The 24,587-nt window shown below is 38.3% G+C and overlaps 1 protein-coding gene across 1 annotated transcript in view; it reads right to left on the bottom strand.

Moving 5' to 3' along the window:
- IMPG2 (interphotoreceptor matrix proteoglycan 2) overlaps positions 1–24,587 on the bottom strand; it is a 72,845-nt gene that overhangs the window by 37,668 nt on the left and 10,590 nt on the right. The window contains exons 3-8 of the mRNA XM_058555709.1: positions 20,086–20,252; positions 16,635–16,666; positions 9,416–9,465; positions 8,423–8,505; positions 4,143–4,304; positions 631–689 (exon numbers count right to left, since the gene is read on the bottom strand). Coding sequence (XP_058411692.1) covers positions 631–689; positions 4,143–4,304; positions 8,423–8,505; positions 9,416–9,465; positions 16,635–16,666; positions 20,086–20,252 — 553 coding nt within the window. The remainder of the gene's footprint in view (positions 1–630; positions 690–4,142; positions 4,305–8,422; positions 8,506–9,415; positions 9,466–16,634; positions 16,667–20,085; positions 20,253–24,587) is intronic.

Raw genomic sequence — 24,587 nt, forward strand, 5'->3', positions numbered from 1 at the left:
TAATACGTCATCCTTTTAAACCTGTTTGCTCCTCTGAAAGGATTGAAGATTAAGTGAGCTCAGGAATGTGAAGTGCCCAGTACAAAGTAGTCACTCAATAAATGTTCACAAGTACTATGCTTCGGGTCTTAAGCAGGGAAGAAATGTCTTAAAAAAAGGTCTCTGATGTACTCAGAACTGGTACGTGTGGAGCAAAGACGAATGCATCCCCTCCGGAGTGGCCTCACACCAAGACGTCACAGTCACCTCAGGCGAACACTGACAAGCTTTAGTAGGACGCTGAGGTCACATCTAATCTCACTTTTGCTTCCCCTTAGTGCCAAAAAAAAAGCAGTGTAACTTGTCCTCAGCCAGCTGGGGACACGAATTCCCAAGTTCTTACCCTGGCCCAAATACAGATCTACTATGTCTCCTTGAATGTATTATTTTGCCTTTTTCTAACTCAGTTTCCTCAGGTGACTGAAAAACGAGCAATAGGAATATGTATTCACCAGAAACAGCACTGAATTACAGCACTCAAATCATTTTGATTCACTGTTGTTAGAGTATATGTAATAGACACAGGAGGATATTCCATTGGAAATAAAGAGTGCTACCGAACATGCGCATTTTTAGAGGAAGTCTATTTACCTAAAGTCAAGTACACGAATGTCCTTGTAGCCTGGTAACCCAGAAAATGCATTTTCAACCTGTTAAAAACAAAAATAAAATTTATAACTATGTAGAAATGTGAAAAAGTACATAGAAAATAATGCTTTTAAGATTAGAAGCTAATGTGCACTGTTTACTATTAGAAGCTTACACATGTACATAGATACACATGGGTCAGAAAGTTATTAAGAAAATTATATGTTAGAAAACAATGTTAGAAAATGGTTTTTACCACACTGCCATATTTTTCTCTTTCATTTTGTCTTTTACAGTTTTACTGTGCTTTAACATTAATTTTTTTCCAAATTATAAAAAGCATACTTCTTATTGGTAAAGCACTGTTTTTTTCCCTTACACGATGAAATGTGGAAAAAAAGCATTAGTTACACAAGAAGCTGTAATAGCATTTTTAAATGTAATTGTTTGGATTAGAAATCTGGCCGCAGCACACACACAGACTGTCAGGTGTTCATTTCCCATAAGTGTAAAGTGTCTGGTGGTGTCTGTTTCCTGTTCCTACAACACAAGGGAACTAACTGTCCACACAGTCACCACTAGGAAGAAATCTGCAGGCCTGGGTCTAGCGCCCCCCTTGTTGACTGGTTGTCACGAAGGAGGTTAAGAAGCAGTGACCGGGTAACTTAAGTGGTCAAAAGATCAATTTATGAGCCTCACATCTGCAGGAACCAGTTTTATTACTGAGTCTTTAAAATCCAGCTATGTAACTCAATACAAGCTTAGTGACTGGAGGGAGGAAAAAGAGTGCTAGACTGGACTAAGGGTCTGAAAAATAATCAGGTGATGCACAAAAATACATATTTTAACAAAATTGAAGACTTAATCCACAATATTTTAGAAGTTGGGATTTTCAGGAGACTGGGATTTTTCTAAAAAATCTTGGGTCACTGAAGATCTTCATGCTTTAAGGATAAAGAATCCAAACCCATGAAACTTTTTGCCTATAATAATACGCCTTCTTTATTCTCTGAAAGAGAGGAGAGTTATGATTCTTGGAGGGTGGGGCAGGATGGAATCTGCTGCACTAGGAACCTGAAGACGGAGTGCCAGCCGTCTTTGCTGGCAGAGTGGCCTTGCGCAAGTCTTCTTTTACAGAAGTAATACTCACCGATCACATTGGTTTTTGTAAGATTAAAATGAACATAGCTGAAAGTACTCCACTAACTGCAAACTGCTGAACAACTGCATGTTATTATTACCACTAAACACATCTTGTCTGGGGCTTTGCCACCTCTTGAGTGTAAAAACACACAGGTATTCCAATTCAACACATCCAGTTAGCCCCTGCACAGGTGTCCAACTGTACTTTATTAACATCGAGATCAATAACGGGTACAATTTATTGAAGGACTGCTATGTGCCTGGTCCTTGGCCATATTACTTTTAACCCTTGCAACAATCCCAAGAGATACATATTTTCCCAATTTTACAGATGAGGAAACTGAGATGCTGAGATGTCAACTAACTTGCCCAGGATCACGCATTTGGTGAGTAAACTAATCAGAATTTATTCAACCCCAAATCTCTCTAACACCAAAGCCCATATTCTTCCCACTGAAGTACATGCCTCTTCCTCTTGCCCCCGACTCATTATAAATACGGTTTAGTGTTGAGACCACGACTGAGAAAACTGTGAAGTTCACCACAATGTCTCACCTGAATTAAAATGAAGGGGACTCTGTATGATATAAAGGAAGGAACACTTTGAAAGGAAGGAGGAGACATGCTTTTCCCTTCTACTCCTAGAGGATGAAACGACGGTGAACAAGTTACTTGCCCTCCTGGGCCTCATCTGCGAAATGGAGAGGCTTACCCACATCAGCAGCCTGCAGAACATAAAGTGCTATGCAAGGACACTGTGCTGATAACCACGGCTGTGCTCAGGTACTGACACTCCTATGCCTACCACACTGATCTCTCCCTCTCTGATGTCATAGTTGGTGTTGTCCCAAGTTCATCTTATTCTTCTCATAAAAAATGAGTAATAGCTCCTCAACCTCAGTCCTCTCCAAGCAGGCTTTTTCCCTGTGCATCTTCCAGTTTTACCTGAGAAATAATACTGAAGGAACGATCCCTACAACTGCACGCCGAAGGAAGAGAGCTGGAGGGCCCTTTCCGTTTGCAGCAAACATGGTGACAGGACCTCTCAGAGACACTATCCCTGACTCCGCTGCTCCACACAAAGAAGTGGCTATTGGTAGACATTTTATTCCAGGTAAAGGGTCAGGGATGCAGACATAGGCCAGAGAAGAAAGTGATTCATGGTAGGCCCAGATTCTTCATCATCCTCAAATCACCTCAAGCCAATTGCTACCCACCTCATAAAGTCTCTGCTGGGGATGTTTTTCAGGGTGTTTATTAGACTTTCTCTAAATATGCGGTCATTCAGCACAATTGTTTACCCAAACACTGAGGCTTATTAAAGGTTGCTTAATCCAAGAGCAGAGAGAACCAGACAGCTGATCCAAGACACTATCTGATGCCAGGTGGCCACTGGCCTGGCTGACATTTCTTCCACATACCACATAGCCTCACAACTTGGCCACACAGCTAGGAAAATTGGTCATCTGGTCTATGCTCCCCACATCTGAAGGCTGCAATGATGCTGTTTGGCTGAGAGACACACATTTTTATTTCTCACCTAGACACAGCGCCTAGGGAAAGGTAACAGAACTGAAACACTTGGCCAAGGAGAACCCCATCAAGAGGAATAGAAAAGAAACAAGCAGGAAGGAATGACGTGCCCTGTCATGAGACAGAGGGCAGATGGGCATTCCATGCCTTCCTACACAAGAGCAAAGCTGTCAAAGAAAGGGCCAAGGAGGGGCCATTTCTGGCTGAAAGACTCTTGAGTTCAAGTCCTATATAGAATTCTTCCACAAAGTTGTGGGATGGTCTAATGCATGCTTCTTTAAAGAAACTCCTTTTTTAAAAATACTTCCAACCAAGGAACAGAAACAGGAGGGAAATTTACTTTTCACGGGATGCCTTTCTGTCCTTTGAACTTGGTACCACGTATTACCTATGTGTTAACTGCTCAAAATTTTCCAATTTAAAAAAAGAATACTAAATATGAAATTAAAAGAAATTAAATTTAATGTTCCCTCAAGAAAAACAGTATACTGTATTTAATTTCTCAAAGATGCTCATTTCTCCAAACAGTCAAGTTAAAACCAAGCCATAGCACACAATCTTCTCCGGCTGTGCAGTGAAAGCTGGAAATAGTGTTTATTTGTTAGCAGGTGGCAGATGTGTGAGAGATTTTGTTTCATTGAAATAATTAATCTGTCTTTCTGCGAACTTTTCACAGAGCTTTCTGAAGAATTGGCTAAGTCACCACCCCCAAACCAAGCAGATGGGGAGCTTAAATCCTAAACCTACCTTTAACCAGCATAGTGAATGTGGGAAATTTACAACCCCAGAAAACTGTCTTGTTTCTCAAAAAAACAAAAACAAACAAAAGAATCACCCACCTCTGAAACAAACTCTTCTACAAGATGCTGATGGTGGAAGCTGGAGGGATCCTGTAGTTCTTCCTTGTATTGCTCCCCTAAAAGGTGGATACTGAATTCTGCAATCTGCTCAGCTGCTGGTTTTGTGGATTCTTCTATCACATTCTCAATTTCATTGCTAATCTGGATTTTTAGAGAAAGAACAGGAAATGTCAATGTTTACTCATTCAATCAATAAATATTTATTGATTGTCTACTATATACCAGATACTGTGCCAACAGCAACTTCTGATGATGATCTTTTATATAGTATTTGACTTTGGAACTAATTGAGTGGACTTTAAGACATAGGCTCATATTAATATTACTGTGCATTTGTACATTCCTTTGAACACACAATGACTGGTTCAGGGAAAGATAGAAGTTTCCACAGATAACCACCAAACTTGACCATCTGTGAGTAAAAAAAGTTGAATACACTAAAATTATCATCTAAAAATAGCCTAGAAGAGTGGTTCTCAAACTTTTTGGTCTTAGGATCCCTTTAAACTCTTGAAAGTCATTGAAGAACTCAGAGAAATTTGGTTTTTGTGGGTTATATCTATAGATATTTACCAAACAAAAAATTAAAATAAAAATTTTAAATATACATATTAATTGATTTAAAAATAATAATAAACTCATTACATGTAAAAATGAATAAAATATATTTTGCAAAATAAAAAAAGTAGTGAGAAGATTAACATTGTTTATATTTTTACAAATTCTTTAATGTCTGGCTTAATGGATGACAGCTGGATTCTCATATCAGCTTCTGCATTCAATCAGTTGCAATATGTTGTTTTCATTGAAGTACGTGAATAAAATCCAGCCACACAGATACGTATTGGGGAAGGAAGGAATATAGTAATAGCCTTTTCAGATAATTGTGGATATTCTTTTTAGATACTACACCAAGCTCAACAAGTGGTAGTTTCTTAAAGGTTAATTGCTATGTGGATTCCAAAACCATATCAGCAAATGTTTTGTCCTCCGTAACATCAAAATCCAGGTCTGCCAGTTGCCAAAGCTGGAATAACTTGAGCAACAAAATAAATATGGTATTATAATCCAAAGAATAAAATAAACACTCATGAGTCCATGCTGATATAAATAAATGATTTAAAAAATAAATGTGAGAAAAGTCACAATAGTTTCTTACAAAAGAATTATATTTAATAAATGTAGAGGGAATGAGGGGAATAGAATATCATTATTAAAACACTACAGTAATAATTGCTGCTCGCAAGATACACTGGAGCTCATCTAATCTAAGTTCTTCCATTTTGATATACCAAAAAAATAAGATTAGAAGAATGGTTAGCCTAATAAATATTTTTTAATGTTTTTAACGCATAAGTGGTTTGCAAGAAAGACAAGAAAATCCCAAGGGGGTCAAGAAAGATCAGAAGAATCCAGAGAGGTGACTCAGTGTTGCATGTATACATGGTGTATCTGCTGATCCCCGGCGACCTAGGCTTTAGTTGTAAATACAACAGAGGGATAGGACGCAAGGTGGAAGATCTGTACACATTAAAAAGTCAGATCAAAGAGTTCCACATAAAGCAAGGATTCTAAAAACTCAATAGACAGTTTGAACAACAAATTAGACTAAGCTGAAGGAAGAATTAGTGAACAAGGAGACATACTTGAATGCAACACAGTGAAATAAAGAAATTAAAGTTATTAAAGAGTGGTTAACAGACATGCGGGATAAAATGAGGTCAGACAATATATCTAATCATAAGAGATAACAGCTGAGAATTTCTCCTATACTGTATTTGAAATTCTGCAGTTTCACAAAAATGGGTATAGGAGTATATTTATGTTTATTTATTTTGCTTTGAATTTGTTGTATTTCCTTGGTGTGAGGTTTTATGTCTATCATAAATTCTGAGACATTCTCAGTTGTTATCTCTTATGATTATAGACAGATATAAGTAGACAGATACAGATATATCTTAAAAGTAGACAAAGAATACTTTTAAAGGAGGAGGAGGTCCCTTTTAAGGGTGTCACAATGTCCTGAAGCAAAAAAAAAAAAAAAATCCATGCAGTTATATTTGTTTATTATTTGTAGTTCATTGTGGATATAGTTACATTTAAGTTCACTACATCATAAACTGCACATAGTTAATTTTATTAATGAATATTTTGCTTTTTCAAATAATCCTTTTTGTTGTCTGTATAGAGTCCCAAGTTAAAGAATCCCTTGGGGGCAAGATTAGGAACAGTATTTGCTTGTCTGTGCCTTTAAGAAGTCTGGAATAATTTACAAGAACATAACAAAAGCAGTTACCCAATGGGGCATGGGGAAGAGGTGGTACAGAGACTAGAAACTGGACAGATGACAGGGAACAGGGTTGGGTGCATCACTTTTCACCAATTATCTTTTATATTTATTATTTTTTGACCCATGTGAATGTGACATCTTTGAAAAAATAAGCAAATAAGCCAATAAAAGGACTTCAAATAAAAAAAAAAAAAAAACAGACAAAACAGCCAGGTTCCCATAAGAGAATCACAACTGGACTGTAGCTGAATTCTCAGTAGCAACAACAAAAGTTAGAAGACAGCAGTTTTGTCAAAAAGCTTGACAAAAAGAGAGAAAACCTCAATCCAGAATTTAATACAGCTTTAAAATATTTTTCTAGAATAAGGGAATAATAAAGAAATTTGCAGGTGATCAAAAATTGAGAATGAATTCACTAAAGAGACTCTCACTAAAGTAATATCAGCAGCATATATTTCAGAAGGAAAATGATTCCAAAAAGAGGTCTAAAATGCAAAAAAGAATTTTAAGAAAACAAAATGGTAAACATCTGGGTAAATGTAAAACAAAACCTAACTGTACAATACAAATATAATACAGTCTAATTTGTGGGATTAAAAAGAGAACTAAAAGAGAGAAAAAAAGAACAAAAATACTGGAAAGTAGAATACAAATCAGTAGAGTGATCATTTTAATTAGAGTGTTCTAATGTTCCTGCATTGCTCAGGATAAGGATAAAGATTTTGGAAAAACTTAAATTTTGCTAGATTAAATACAGATTTTAACTTACAATGTAACTACTAACAAAATAGAAATAAAGTATATAATTTCTAAAATGGTAGATGGAAAAATGTATTAGAGAAAAAACTGAACTATAAAACTGTACCTTGGGCTTCATTTTGAACTTCATTTGGTACAGGCAATCTAAATCTTGTTAGGTATCTATATCGTTTTGTTCTATAAATTGGCTGCAAATCATCCTCTCTGTTTTGGATATTAATGTGCCAATTGATGACACACAATTCCTTCATTTCTATTATAGTGAATTCTATCTCATTCTATAAATGTTTCCAGACCTAAATCATAACTATTCTGTCTCAAGTTCAGAACTGCAGTATCACTTTTTATTCATTTATTCTTTCATAAATATTTATCAAATGCCAATATTTTCTAGCACCATCTGCTCTGGACACAGATGTACGAGGGTAAGTATCGATTCTGGCATCCATTCAGGATGGATTCTGGCATCCATCACACTAACCTTGATCCAAGACGGGGGAGAGGCGGGGCAGAATGGGCAGCTTAACCTGACTTCATATAAGTTACAACGTCCAAGTGGGGAAGAGAAGGAGCAAGTAACTAAATTGCACCTTTCTAGTGGATACGTTCAGTCAGAGTTTGCTGTATATTAAGTAATCTAGGACTTATGAATCTCAAAATTTTAAAATGCGTATTTAACAAAATTTCTAACAAAATGTTTCTATCTTCCCAGGCAGTGTACACTTTTTTTTTAATCTGAATGTGACAGAGAGTCAACTTAATGTTATTTAGTGGAACAAGTTACTATTAATAATGATGCATTTGAAAAGCAAGGTGTTTCTTGATTTTTAAACTACACATAAAATCTATATCCTGTCCCTCTGAAAAAGAGAAGGCTAAGTCCTGATCTATTAAGGGATAGAAGAACATAGGTCAAAATCCCCATAGTAGATTGTCACATAGCCCACGAGAGACAGTGGGTTTACCACAATGACAGTTCCAGGCCCCAATTCATTTCATTTACAATTTGAAGCTCTCTCTCACCAAAATCAGATTTAATCGGCTCTCCAAGGAATGTGAGATTCTTTTCAATGTACTAGTTTCAGAATACACAATATTTCCATAAAGGGAACCACACGAAGTCTTGTGTAGTCTGACAGTGGAATATAGATCTCTCTTAACTCCTGTTCTCCATGTTAGAAACTAAATAACAAAACAGAGCATCACTCACGCTCTCCTCCGGCCTCTCCAAGCTGCTCTCTGAAGCACCTTCATAAGAGGTCACCCCTGGGTATGGAACACTGAGAACAGCACCTAAGTAGAAAAACAAAAACAGGTGTATGAATTCAGTCCCTGACCAAGTCATGTTCATATCAGGAAGTAAGGAACTGACCTCAAAACCATTCCTATAAGTCATTTGCTTTTTCATCCTGGAAATTCTGTGCATTCTAACCTCAAGACGCATTTGCATAGAGTCTTCCCAGAACAAGAAATAATTATGCCTCATTCATTCATTCAACAAGCATTTATTGCGTACCTACTATATGCCAGGCTCTATGCAAGATGCTGCGGACACAGACAAAGTCCCTGCCCTGAAGGAGCTCTCTAGGAAAGAGGACAGATAGTGAAAGCAGTAACACGACCAGAGAGGGGAAGTGGGTGAAGGCTGGAGACTGGCCATGAAATGAGAATTGTTGAAGCTGGGCCTCACTGTGCTATTCTGGCTATTTTTTGTACATGTTTGAAATTTCCAAAAAAGAGAAGCTTTTTAAAAAAATTAAAAATAAAGACAGTAACTACCAATTTACGAAATACAGAAGTCAAGGGAACATGTTAGAGTATACCACAGAATGCAATCAGAAAAATCCTAACTCTGGGAAACCCTACAAGAAAAAGGACAGACAATGGGACTAGAAGGGCCTACCTGTTGACATAAGCGGTAGGTACAGAGCGCTTGCCTGAAAATAATTCTTTAGGGCATTTGTTTTAAGTGGTTTTCTGACTTGTATTATGCTTAATAATTAAAGATTTTTAAGTACCCACAACAAAATGCCATAAAATAAGTGAAAAAATAATTACTTTTTCTTGAGACTCTTGAACAACATATATGGGGGGAGAAACATGGTATTTTTTAAATGTGAGCTGAAAAATGTGCTTGCTTGCAACATTGTCTTAAACCATAAATAAATTAAAAAGAAAAGTGAATAAAAGCACAAAAGCATACTTCCCAATGTTGAGGTATCACCAACAGGAACCGGAGATGACAATTCAGGGCTAGGAAAAAAAAAAAGATGATTGTAGTTAATAAAATGATAGAAATATGCGGGTGCATTTGTGTTTTTTTTCCAAAAAGGAATTCACTAGATCTCCAAAAAAGGGTTACCAAACCAAAGTATCAGGTAGCAAAATACAAAAAAAAAAAAACCATAGTCTTCCTAATTCATTCATTTAACATTTATTGATTCCTACCCAACTAGAATCACCTACATAAAGTACTCCCCTACCTACTATTTCATCACCCTGTTTCATTTTTCTCAGTTCTTATCACTATCTGAAATTATTTTGTTCATTTACTTATCTATTTCTTCATCTCTATCTCCAACCCCGTAATCCTCTAGAATGGCATTGTCCAATATGGTAGTCACTGGACATATATGGTGATTTAAATTAACTAAAGTTAAATAAAGTGTAAAATTCAGTTCCTCATTCACACTAGCCACATTTCAAGTGCTCAAGAGTCACATGTAAAGAACAGCATAGTAAAGAATATTTCCATCATCACAGAAAGATCTACTGAACAGAACTGCCTTAAGAAGCTAAACTCCATGAGATTAGGGACCTTGCCTGCCTTATTCTTGCTGTATCTCCAGCCTAAACAGTACCTGCCATTTAATAAGCATTAAATAGATATTTGTGAAATGAATGAATAAATAAACACTATTGGCAAAGCAGTATAGAAGACACTTGGCATAAGTTTTTTACATAAAGAAAGTCAAGCATATAGAAACAACTTGCTGTAAGCCACACAGCTTACAGGCTTCAGGTCTCCCAACCATCCTTTAACCACACCACCCTGCAACTGCAAGCAAAGATCAGAAAATAATCTGAGAAAGCCCCCCACTAGGAAAGCGGGTGTCTGCAAGTCCAAATTTCCATACACTCAAAAACATGAAATTTAAATTCTAATAAGTTTTAGAACTTTAAAGTTTACATGCATGTCCTAAGGGGAAAGGGCTATTCCATTAACTTTTGTCAAAGGAGCTGGCTGGTGATTACATCAGTTTTCAACTCATAGCAATTGAGAACTCTCTTCAACTTTACACAGGTCAGCTTCCTAAGGTGATTCCATCACAGTCAAAAATGTCTCCCTCCCAGACTTGCCCATGTGCCAGTGAGACCCATCTTCAGAACCACTCCTTTAGACCAGCCTGCTGCTCTAAATTAGGTCATGGGGGCCGGGGGGGGGGGGACTCAAAGCCACAGATAAACCTGGCACATATCTTGAAGTATCAACTTTACTTGAAGCATAGGCAGGTGGGGAGCTAAATAACAACTGATACATAATTTAAAATATTTTAATATTAAAATAAACATGGCTATATTATGGATAGAATATAAAGTTTAAATGAATATTAAGGTAAAATATGATAATTCAAAGACATTTCATGACTAAACTGGAGTGGGAGAGTCAACTAGGGCTATGTTCCCGAAACCCCCAGACTTTGGTAGAAAATTTGAGAAACACAGATTAAAAAAAAACAAAAAACTCACCATAAAGACTCTTCTGGTTTTTAAAAATACTATTTAGAAAGAATAACATATTAAACCATTACACCAAACCTATCACTATTGGTTATTTGTAGTGTGTTTGCAGGAAATTGCTCACTAAGTGAGCTGTCATTTAGAAGAACCTAAAGGAATATGACATCTGAATTAAGTCATTACGATGAGTGACAAGCGGAGGAAGACCTGGGTGATGAGAAAGCATCAAGAGGCTTCTTAGGTTGCAGGAAGTGGAGATAAAAAAATGAGATTCAGATGCATTTGGAACAGACATTAACATAACCAGGCCTGAATAGGGTCTATCAACTGTCCACAAGGCAGAACCTCTTCCCAACACCTTCATTTTATAGATGAAAAAACAAGGCCCAAATGGGTAAAGCAATTTTCCCAGGGTCACACAGTGATTCTATATGCCCAAGGCCATACCTAGAATTCCTAGCTGTATCCAGTTCTCTTTTCAATAATAACAACAGCAAGAATGATTACAACTAAATTTACTGAATTCTCATCATGTGTCAAGCACTGTGCTAAGTGGTTTATCTTGGTTAACTCACAATGACCTGAAGAGGAAGATACTATGATCCCCATTTATACAGATGAGAAAACTAATGCTATAAGGGGTTTAGAATTTGGTCAGGGTCACACGGCTAACCAATGGAGGACCTGTGATGTGAAACAGGCCCATCTGATTCCAGAAACCTCACTCTTACCCACCTTAATTCCTCACAACATGGCCTTTATGTGACCCATACTCTCTAGAAGGGCAACCAGGATGGTTTCACTTTGTCTTAATGAAAGTGGCCTACATAAACTAAACGACCTAAAAGTCAAAGTATGTAAGGTCCCAGAAAGGAAGGGAAACCCAGTCAGAGCTGCAGAGCTATGGAGAGCAAGCAAGTACAAAGAGCAGAGAGGTCAGGGGCCAAGCACCACACGGTAACTAGAACAGTAAGTTGAGAGACGTGGCAGAGAAACCAGACCTCATCTGGGGTTGGTCAAATTGTCCCCATATCAAAATCAAATTTAAGCTAATTCTCTAAGTGAGCATTCAGAATGGAGAAGTTTGCTTACTTCAGGAGAACTAGATTTCACTTCCTGAATTCAAAAGAACATTATTTTAACGACGGTAAGTAGGCAACTCTCAGTAAGTCCAATCACTTGTCTAACACTCCAACACTGAATCCCTCACCCTCCCACTCCCCTTTCAAAGACAGTAAAGAACACTTAAGAATCCTTGCACGTATTCTCATTAGGTATGCCTCCTGCAGGGATCCCCTAAGACGTCAGTCACAACAGAACTAGAACAGAGTTGTATTGAGCTTGGGGACAGAAATGCTACTTCATTTCTAGGCCAAGCCACAGATTTGAAGCTGTTCAGCTAAGACCTTTAGCTTAATACCAGCAGTAAACAACCTCCTATTATCTCATTTCCTCAGCTCATTTAGCACAGAACTTATTCCTCATCCCTATTGTCTAATCACATCAGTGTAATTCAGGTGAGATTGTGTCAAAAGATAACATAGCCACATGGAACATAAGTTTAGAAATATAGTGAAACAAGCCAAGCATAATTTCATATCTAGATTAGTACTTCCCTTGACAATTTTCTATACTTTGCTTCGCTCTTGAATCTGCTAACTGTAATCAGCCCGTGACAACAAAAGAACTCAACACACAGAGCCCAGAATCCTGGGTGCTAGTCCCAAGTGTATCATTAACTCTGTGCATGACTTGGGAAAATACTTCTGTTGCTCTGGGTCTCAAGAACCTCATCTCCAAAACAGGAACACCTCCCCACCTTACCTATTTCATAAGGGTGTTGATGAAAACTAAAGAAAATATTATGTGCAGAAGCATTACGAAAGGTACGAAATGCTAAACAAATATAAGAAAAAACAGGGGTTAATGAAGCAGTGACACATGTCATCCCAAACAGAATAAAACATTTGCTAAAAAAAAATGGATATCTGCCTTTGTGATCTACGATAGGCATCCTCAACTAAAAACGTAAGTTAACTGAGGTACCAAAAAAAAAAAAATCCCAAACAACAGTCCTTAAACTGAGAATATCACCAGAGACCTGACAATAGACTTGGGTGATTGAGCAGAAATTCAGTTATTCATTTAACAAATATTTAGTGAGCACATATCCTAGGCCAGGCCTTGTCCTGGTCACTGAAGACACAACAGTAAGCCCAGACAGCAGCAGTTAAGCAGTGATGGAGCTAAGTGGAGATGGCTTTCAAGACATCTGGCTGTAACGGAGACAAGTGCTGGAGGAGGGCCTTTTGTAAAACAGGAAACATGGGAGAGACTTGATTATGTTGAAATGCTAATGGGAAGGAGTTAGTAATGGGACAAGTTAAAGACTTAGGAGAAAGAGAAACGACGACAGGCAGAGATTTCTAAGAGGTAAGATGGGATGTGGGGTCGTGAGGTGGAAAATGCTTTTTTTAAGAGATGTGGCAGACGACAGTAGGGGAAGCTTAAAATGGCACCTAGAAGAGTATTTAGTGCAAATCATATGTCAGCAGATAGGTTAGAGTTCATATAGAAGGCACAATTTAAATTACAGAGAAGAATTGTGGTAAGCAGAAAAGTGGCCTCCCAAAGACAACCACATCCTAATCCCCAGAATTTGTGAATACAGTATTCACAGGGGAATTATGATCGCAGATGGAATTACAGTTGCTAATCAGCTGGTGTTAAAATAGGGAGTTAATCCTGGTTTATCCAGGTGGGCCCAATGTAACCATAAGGACCCTTAGATGTGGAAGATGGCGGGAGAGAGTGTCAGAGCGATGGAATGTGAGAAAGACTCAACCCGCCATTGCTAGCTTGAAGATGGAAGGAGGTCTTGAGCCAACCAATGTGGGCAGCCTGTAGAAGTTGGAAAAGGCAAGAAAACAGATTCTCGCCAAGAGTCTCCAGAAAGGAACGCAGACCTACCAAAACCTTGAGACCCGTGTCAGACTTTTGAACTACAAAACTGTAAGATAAATTTGTGTTGTTTTAAGCTACCAAAGTTTGTGGTAATTTGTTACAGCAGCAATAGAAAACCAATACAAGAATCTCTTAACACAGAGAGCATACGAGAGTAATCTCAAAAAAATCATAAAAATAAATTTGAATATAGAAAAGTGATGGGAATATTAAGAATTTTAGGGGCTGGCCCTGTGACGTAGCAGCTAAGTTTGCGCGTTCCACTTTGGCGGCCTGGGGTTCACTGGTTCGGACTCTGGGCACAGACATACTCGTGGCTCATCAAGCCATGCTGAGGCGGCGTCCCACATAGAAGAACTAGAAGGACCTACAACTAGGATATACAACTATGTACTAGGGCTTTGGTAAAAAAGAGAAAAAGAGGAAGATTTGCAACAGACATTAGCTCAGGGCCAATCTTCCTCAAAAATAAAAAAATTAAGGGTTTAATGGATCACCATAGTTCTCAAGCTGGAGAAAGATGGGCTTAGGGAATCCTTAGGCCACTCACATAGTTCCACTCCCCATGGTACCTGATGCCAGGTCACTCCCTTTCAGCAACAACCACAGGCAGCAGTTTTCACCCCACACCCACCTGGTCTGCTCTAAGTTTCATGTGGAGGATACAAACTTTAAAATTCTCAAAATTCACTTATATTTTAGTTCATGTGTACTGTTATTTTTATACAGGCCTTATTTTCTAAGAATAGTGGATAATATTTTGAGTTCCCTATTGTACCTAGTAGCCCTGGTGGTCTAGTGGTTAAGATTCAGCACTGTCACCGCCACGGCCCAGGTCGTGTACCAGTCAGGGTACCCCACCACCCATCTGTCGGTTGTCATACTATGGTGACTGCATGTTGCTATGATGCTGAAAGCTATGCACCAGGATTTCAAATACCATCAGGGTCACCAATGGGGGACAGGCTGCAGCAGAGCTTCCAAACTAAGTCAGACTAGGAAGAAGGAACTGGCCACCCACTTCTGAAAAAATTGGCCATGAAAACCCTGTGAATAGCAGGAGAGTACTGTGTGATAGAGCACTGGAAGGTGAGAGGATGGCACAAAAAGACGGGGCAGGGTTCCATTCAGCTGTCCACAGGGGCGCTAAGGAGTCAGAATCCACTGGATGGCACTAACAACAAATTATAGCTAATACAGGCAGTGCCTTATCAATAAAAATATATGATACAGTCAATTCTGCTATGATGCTTATTTGTGAATGTGTTCCAATGTGATTAACATGCTAGGAAACAATTGAGCATAACGCAAATTTCTCCCTTACTTATATGCAATTTCGTTGTGAGAAATACTTGGTGAATACAGAAAACTTCACCCAGCTGAAGTGAGCCATATGGGAATACACAAAACACACACGCAGTGCAGCTCAAACATCTTCCAGCTACCCCAGTGTTATGAGCCACACTCACCCTCATACAGTGTTACAACTTTCCATCCTATTTCAGATAACCCTCCCTCCATCACTTCACTGTAACTCGCAAGCTACGACCTTTCCACTTCCACAGCAAACTTCAGAGCTTCTTCCAGTTAAGTGTTAGGGTATTTATATACTTCTTAACCATATAAGATGTGTAAAATGTGCTGTCATTTTCATTAGGTACAACATGAAGATTACTGACACTGCTGGGACTCTGCAGAGTATTTAGTCCCCTGCCCGTGTGTTGCAATGGCCTCCGAGCTCTGCCCCTCAGTGGTGAAGAGCCCACACCCGAGAAACCACATGGCCCCACATCTAAGTGGTGCTCAATCCCAGGCCCTGGCACAGACTCACGGTAACGCTAGCTGTATGAATGAGGGACACCACACAGAGCCCACTTCTCTCCTGTTCACTCACGTTTGATGTGAAACCTACTATACCCCACTCCCACCCTCATGTGTACTCCAGCTGTGATTTGCCTGGACTCTGCTGCCCAAGCTGATTTCTAGACACTGACTCATCTACTTGGTTTTTCTATCTGTCCTGCCCTCTAATTTGAGGCAAAACTCTGGACTCTGACCTCATTGTATGCCTAGTGGTGCTTTTCTATATAATCAGCCCCATGCTGGCATAATCTAGATATTCTGAGTATGGACAGAACTGGAAATCTTTAGCCCCTATAGGCTCAAAATTCCTCACCTTCCATGATCTGCTTTTTACTGCTACTTCTCAGGAGCCAGAAACGACCTTAACCCTAAGCCTAGAGGCCAGTAGAGGCAAGAATCATAATACTGGAGGACCCATCCAGGTTGTGCCCTTCCTGTTTCAAGATCATAACCATCACTACTCGATAAGTGACCCACACCACCACCCATCATTTTATAAACTATCCTCCACTAAGGTGTACCATTTCATAACAATTTTAGTATTAGTCCGTAAGCCTCAGCAACAGATCATTCCATATTCCATTTTCAGAAATCTATTTTCTCACCCAAGAGAGAGGAACAAGGCTGTCTGCTGCTAAGGTCAGACAGTAAACAAGCACCGTGGTTGTGGTGGTGGTCTTGAAAGGCAAGTGGCCTCAAGACGAGAAAAACCATTTGGCACTTACCCACAGACCTGGTCACTGCAGGAACTGGCAGGAAAATAGAAAGGGACCATTAAATTTGGGGTGAGTCTTGGAGGAGGTAGGACACATCTCTGTGGCCAAACATGAACTCAGGGAAAAAAAGACACTCACCTGCTTACAGTTTCCTTTGTGTACGTCAGTTTCTAAGGAAAACAAAGATATAAAAATGACTGTGTGAGTAGGTGACAGTTATTAAGCAATAAATAAAACTTATTACATAGAGAACACTAATGCCCTAACATTACAGAATCTATGTTGTTATTCTCTCTGGTTAGACACATAATTAAAGCAAGGTATTAATGATGCCAAGTTTGTTTTGTGACTGTGGGAACGTCCAACACTCAGTTTCTGTTTATGGGCCCAAAAGTTCCTGTGCTCTCTCTTAATGGGCACAGATCAACGGACTTTACCTGCTAATCATTCCGAAAAGGTCTACAAGCTAGAGATTGGCTGAGTTTTACATTAACCTTCCATGGACATAGAATCAACGTATTTTGTGATATAACATATTTATAGAAACTCTCATCCTAGGATAATATAAGCGCGTGGATAAAATAACTGCTAAGTCTGTTTCTCCAGAATTCAGACAAAAAGATAAATTGTATCAACAATTGGATTATTCCTCTGGGGCATTCCAAAGCAAATTGTCCCCAAGTTTCCTCTAAATTAGTGGTTTTATTTTGAGACCAGTTATGATAAAAAGAACACGAACTTGGAAACAGAAGACCTAGTTTCAAGGCCCATTTTCTCTTGCTTAGCTATGGAGGCAAATCCCAAAATCTCTCTGGTGCCAGGCCTCAATTTCCTCATCAGCAAAATGGGGAGACCACTACTTTAAATAATTCTCATGATATTTATAAATAACTCACTGCTCTTCTTCCTCTACAGACTCTCCTGTAATAATCTCAGCCACTCTTATGGTCAATTACTACCTCATGGCTGGTGATTCCTATAGCTATCTTTATAACCCAGACCACTCTCCTTGGCTTCACACCTAAATATCAAGCAGTTCACATTTCACAGATGGCTTGAAACAACACATTCAAGAATGAACTCATTCTCCTCTGTCCAACATCTACAAAGCTGCTTCTCTGCCTGAGTTCTCAATCTCAGTCATCCAGCTAGAAAGTGGGACACTTCTTGAGCCATTCTTTCATCCAATTCCACTCCTATCTCATCCATCACAGAGTCCTAGTCATCTCTTTTCCTACTTATATTCCTCATACTCCCTTTCTCAGTCTCAAGGGCTAGTTAGGACCCTCCTCCTCGGCGTGGAGTAGTGACCGTCTCTCTGCTCCAGTCTGGTCCCCTCTCATCCATCCTGTGGTGTACAGAAACCATAATGACCTTTTTAAAATTCAAAACTGTCCAATCAGCCCCTGTGACTTACCTACAGTCCTTCAATGATTTCCTGTCATCCACAGAGTTAAATCCAAACTTGTTAAGTTACCCACTTTTCCAGTCTGATCTCCTGTCACTTCTAGTCTACTCTTCTGCTACATCGGCCCAAGTCATTCCCTACAAACACTTGGCTCGTGCTGTCCCCTCTGCCTGGAATATCCATCCCCAACTCCTCCTCATCTAGCTAACTTGTACTTGTTATTTAAGACTCAATCCAGGCAACACATCACTCCCTTTGTCTGCATGTTCTAGTGAATAATCTTTGAAAGTATTTTTCTTATGCCTTTACAGCTTAGCTTACTAAAAGTTCCACTTGCAAGAGACACTTTCCAATGTAACATCACAAGAGGCTGTTGTCATGGTAATACTAACTCTACATCATATATATTTGCTGCTATATCAGTTGATCCTATATTGTGGACACAATTGAGATGCACAATGCTGGTATAAATATAAATATGTATATCTGTGTGTGTAGGTATGTATTTTTTTTCTTCGAATAGCTATTCCATATTAGCCACTGGAATTTGCAAAACTGTTGATTGAGAAGGGAGGCCCAATGGCATAGGGGAAAGATCATAAATTTTGGAAAAGAGAACTGGATTTGGATCTATGCTCCCACCCATCTGGTTTTGTGATCTAGGATAAGGAATTTAATAACTCTGATGCTTATAGTGTCTTATCTATAAATTGGGGACTTTACTACCACCTTGTAGTGTTGCTGTTTATTAGATATAATGTTTTCAATGGACTTAATACATGGCCTGGTACATGGTAGATAGTGAATAATTGGTAACTATTCTCATAATTATTAATACTGAGCAGTTAAAAATGTGACAGAACAACAAAATGCTGAGGTACCATAATTAAAAGTTGAGTTCTTTTTAAAACACACAAAAACCTGCACACCTTCAAAGTGTTCATAACCCTGCAAAATTTTCTTGGGTCCACACATGTTTATCAGGCCATCCTTCTCTCCCCAACTTGCCTCCATTTAATGAGATCATCCCTCCGTAGGACCAAATGTTAAAAGAAATTAATAGCATGCCTGTACTAGAAATAAAATTTTAAAAGTAGAAGGAATAGGACAATATATTGTATTACTTTAAGATGTACTAATATAATTTTATTAGACTCAAATAAAAATAGCTCAGAGTCATTCAGTCAATAATTCTTTCCTCAGTCTTTCTAAGGTATGTCACACTTAGAACCAGTATTTAAAATAATATTTATAAGGTTTATAAATTGCAACAGATAGGAAAAAGACATTGCAGCTATTGCTTATGTACTTTTATTTCAACAAATATCTATTGCATATTTACTTTATCACAAAAATGCAAAAGTAAACAAATAAAGACATAATCCTTGCCCTTCAGCTCACAGTCTAGTAGAGGAATTAGTTCCATATACAACTAATAATAATAAAAAGTAAGAAGTACAACACTAAAGAATGAAGAAAGAATTATGGGAGCTAAGTCTGCTAGGCTGGGGTGATTCCACACAAAAGAGGTCACATCTGAGCTAAGGACAGGTAGACCTTGAACAGATGCACAGGGAGATACAGGACACATCAGACAGCATGAGCAGTTTACCACAAATATCTAAGCAGTTTCATTTTCTTGTCATGAATACATGCATGCAACATGAAAAGGGGAAAGTGGGCAGGTGATTTGTCTACATGCATGCTTATTTATCCTTTGCTAAGAATAAACTAAGTCTAAAACAAGGAAAACAAGTAAGCAAATTCATTAAGTACAACCATATTTATATTTTACTAAACATTTATTCAATGAACATCCTCTCTCTTAATTAGAGTCATTGGCATCCACTCTGAATTGATAACATGCAAAACTTTGGCAAGAATGTTTGACTTGCACAGATTAATATTCTTAGCCTAAATCTTTGCTGAGTGTTATTTCCAAATACTTACACTTATTAACAAGCCCGAGCCTCTTACTGGGTTAACTTGTTTACTATAATGGCCAGAGCTGGGGCTACAGAGACCAGGCCATGCCCTGTGGCAGCTCACTCAAATAGCCTAACTCAACACAAAAAAGCAATGTGGGGGACTGAGCACATGCTCTTTCTTCCTTTAGGCCTTAGCTGTGTACAGGCGCCCCTACCATAGTACAGCAATTCCTTCCCTTGTTACTACACTTACCTTCATAATTAAGTCTCTGTGTTCCACAGACTGACTAAAATTTGCGGCCATTTCAAATATCGTTGTGACTCCATCCTCACACAAATTCATCCAGTAACGATATTCCTCACGCCCAGGAAGTCGATCCCAAAAAGTCCTGAAGGCTTCCCAGACAGCTTCCTGACACACTGGAATACAGATAGAGAGGTATTTTTATGGAAAGCTAACGCACTTTGGGCTTCTCACAATGCTCACAGACCAGTTTACTCAATTGGCAAGACACTCTCGCCCACAGTGCCCTTTCTGGAGGGACCTGGGAATGATTCTCAAAGTCCTTCTGTTTATGTCTGTCCTATTTAAACTTTTCAGATCTGAAGAGAATTTGTACTCCTCACTCCTTTCTCTTGCAATGGGAACTGATTCACCACCTAATTCTCCATCTCTTAAAAAAAAAAAAAAAATCCATGTTTATGCTTTACAAAAGTGGAGCTGATGTTGAGTACACTTCGACAGGTGCATGGATAAATAAACTGTGGTACATTCATATGATGGAATATTATTCAGCGATAAGAAGACATGAGGCTTCAAGCCATGAAAAGACATGGAGAAGACTTAAATGGAGTATTGCTAAGTAAAAGAAGCCAATCTGAAAAAGCTACAGACTGTATGATTCCAACTATATGACATTCTGGAAAAGGCAAAAATATGGAAATTAGAAAAAGATCAGTGGTTGCCAAGGGTGCGGGGAGGGAGAGAGTACAGTGGATTTTTAGGGCAGTCAAACTACTCTGTATGATACTGTAATAGTGGATACATGTCATTATACATGTGTCAAAACCCATAGAACATACAACACAGTGAGGTGAATCCTAATGTAAACTATGAGCTTTAGTTAAGAATTTAGTTTAGTTAACGTGTCAGTATTGGTTCATCAATTGTAACAAATGTACCACACTAATAAAAGATATTAACAAGAAGGGAAAATGTCAGGGGTGGAGGAGAGTAGCAGTATAGGTAACTCTCTGGCTTCTCTGTGCGATTTTTCTGTGGACCTAAAACTTTTCTAAAAAATGAAATCTATTAATTAAAAAAAAAAGATAGGAGGGCAGGCCCAGTGGCATAGTGGTTAAGTTCACACACTCTGCTTCAGTGGCCCAGGATTTGCAGGTTCAGATCCCGGGTGTGGACCTACACACTGCTCATCAAGCCATGCTGTGGCAGGCATCCCACGTATAAAGTAGAGGAAGATGGGCATAGATGTTAGCCCAGGGCCAGTCTTCCTTAGCAAAAAGAGGAGGATTGGCAACAGATGTTAGCTAGGGGTCAATCTTCCTAACAAAAAGATACGAGAACTAAAAAGAAAAGACAATGATATTCAGGAGAAAAGTACTGCTGTATTAAAAACTAATTCAATGTATCTGCTAAGTTGTTTCAAAGCATCAAATCAGAAAGGGTGCTAACCAGCCTGTATGCACATTTTGTGCAGAGAGCACTGAGCGTCCTGCTATCCTGTACCATTTCAGTGGCCAGATGAAGGACACTGTGGACAACAGACAGATTGGGATGGGAGGGAAAAGGCGGAGAGTGGTGAAGGAGAAAGAAGGATAAAGGGACAGAGATCAAGGAAATTCCCTGTCATCTCAAGAAGACTGAATGCTTATCCAGGAGCATATTGAGGTGGAGCCCCTGACGTCAGAGTTGAAAGATCTAAATTCCAGCCCTAGCCTCACTGTGTACTAGCTTCACAACCACGAGTAACTCGCCAAGCCATTCAACGCTTCAGTGTACTCATAATTACTGCCCTACTTACAGTATCTGTGAGAGCATTTTATAAACTACACAGTGCTACATGAATATCAAACATTATCATCATATTGAATTCCGGTTGTCTGACAGTTGTTTGATGGAAGAAGACAGTCTGAGCCAAAAAACCAACTCCTAAGCTTTATCAGAGAGTAAAATAAATGACTATTGAGAGTTTTTCTATCGATTGATTTTTCAGGGTTAAACTGAACCTTTGGTTGCAAACTTAGCTTCTCTTTCAGTGAACTAACTGCATCCTTATTTCTGCTTTTTAGAATTTCTGATCCTACAGCACACAGAAGAGTCCAGCAGGGACTGGCTGAGGCAGAGCTGACCACTTGTAGATTCATAGTTCTTCCCTTCTACTTCTTAGAACTTCCAAATAAAAGTTTAGCACACACCAGAAGACAACGCAAAGGTGAAAGTCTGGGTTGGTAAAAACAAACAAAAAGTAAATGTCTATAAGGTCTGGTTATGAAATGAGGTGATTCAAAGAAGGTATAAAAAATATTGTGATACCAAATAACTGTATATCTATAAGAAAAGAAAAAATAAATCTCAATAACTTCTTTACAATATATACAAAAAAACCTGAAATATGAAAATAATATGAAATTTGAAACATCGAAATATGAAAAAAAATTTGAAACCATTCCATCTGGCTGCTGAAATGGTTACAGGATAGCAATGCTCACTGCTATACCAAATGTGCAGACAGCCTGGTTAGTACTCTTTCAAATTTGATGCTTTGGAACTAGCTTCAAGCTAACACTATGAAGGTCCTAAAAGGAAATACAGAAGAATATCTTCATGACTTGAGGATAAGCAAAGATTTCATAGACAGAACACAGAAAGCAACAACTATAAAAGAAAAAAAACTGACATTAGAATTCATCAAAACTAAAAACTTCTACTCATCAAAGGCACTATTAATATAAATGAATAGGCAAGCCATACCTCTAGCAGAACATATTCAAAAGACATACATCTGACATGGAACTGGTATTTAGAATATTTAAAGAATTTCTACAGCTCCCTAATAAAAAGATAAAGAATCCAATTTTAAAAACATGTAAAAGATTGGAACAGACACTTTGCAAAGGAAGAGATACAAACAGCCAATGAATACGTGAAAAAGTACTCACTATCATTGATCTTCAGAGATATGCAAATTTAAAGCATTCACACATGAACCAGAACGGCTGAAATTTTTTACATGGACAACACCAAATCTTGGCAAGGATGTGGAGTATTCGGAACTCTCATTTTTGGTGGGAGTATAAAATAGTACAACCACTTTGGGAAAAAATACTGGTAGTTTCTTATATAATCAAATATACACCAAACCTATGACTCAGCAATTCCCCTCCCAGGTATTCCTTCAAGAGAGAGGGAAGCACATATCCACAGAAAGACTTATGTTCAATGCCAGAGCAGCTTTATTCATAGCAACTTAAAAATGAAAACAATCCAGGTATCCATCAACGGGAAAATAAAAAAACAAATGGTGACACAATGGAGTCAAAAGGAACAAATTACTAATTCATGCAACAAGGATGAATCTCAAAAAGCTGAGTGAAAGAAGCCTTATACAAAAGAGTACATACTATTCTGTTTATATAAAGTCCTAGATAGGTGAAACAAAGCTACGGTTTAAAAGAATTAGAAGAGTGGTTGCCTGGTGGATAGGGGTGGAGGAGGATGATTGGGAAGGGGAATAATGGAACTTTCTGGGGTGATACTGTCCCAAAATTTAAGAGAGGTTTGGTTTACACCAGTGTGTGCATTAGTCAAAACTCACCATATGGTATGCTTAAGTTTACACATTTCACTCTATGTAAATTTCACCTTTAAAAAAGTAAACAAATATTAAACTCTAGTTAATGATATTCATGCTGAAGTGTCCTGGGGAAATGTACTGATGTCTCTAACTTATGAAACACGTCTAAGAAATAAGATGGTTGGTCAGATAGATATGTGATAAAGCAAACATAAAATGTTAACCATAGAGCTAGGTTACAAGAAAGGTTCAAGAAGCTCCTCATGCCTAAAAAAAAAAAGAGAGAAAGGGGATACAAAGCTTTGAGCAAGGAGAAAAATAGGTAGACAAAATCAGAAAAATTGTAACTCTCTATCAGAATAGGTCAGAGAACAGTTAATTATAACATCAAAGATTAAGGGAAGGAAAACACCAAAAACAAATATAACGTCATCACTCTAAACACAAACTCACAACACAAGATGGAATAAATTGTGACAATAAAAACTTACAAGGGAAAGAGGAAAGGGATGGAATTGACTTAGTCTAAGGAAATAAGAGGCCATCAGAAAATGGACTATCTCATCTATGAGATTTTTTATACAAACCTCATGGTAACCACTAAACAAATAAACAGAACAGAGACACACACGATAAATAAAGAGAAAGCTAAGAAAACCATCATACAAAACCACAAAATTGAATTGGCAGTCCGAAACAGGAGATGAGAAACAAAGCAAATGCAAAAGAACTGAAAAATGAGTGATAAAATAGCAACATTAAGCCCTTATATATCAATAATCACTCTAAATGTAAATGGATTGACTTCTCCAATCAAAAGACACAGAGTGGTGGGATGGATTAAAACAGAAGATCCAACAATATGCTGCCTCCAGGAAACACATCTCAGCTCTAAAGATAAACACAGTGAAAGGATGGAAGACAATAAACAAAAGATAAT

This window comes from Diceros bicornis, chromosome 15 (assembly GCF_020826845.1).
Source record: "Diceros bicornis minor isolate mBicDic1 chromosome 15, mDicBic1.mat.cur, whole genome shotgun sequence".
In the NCBI taxonomy this organism is placed as follows: Eukaryota; Metazoa; Chordata; class Mammalia; order Perissodactyla; family Rhinocerotidae; genus Diceros; species Diceros bicornis.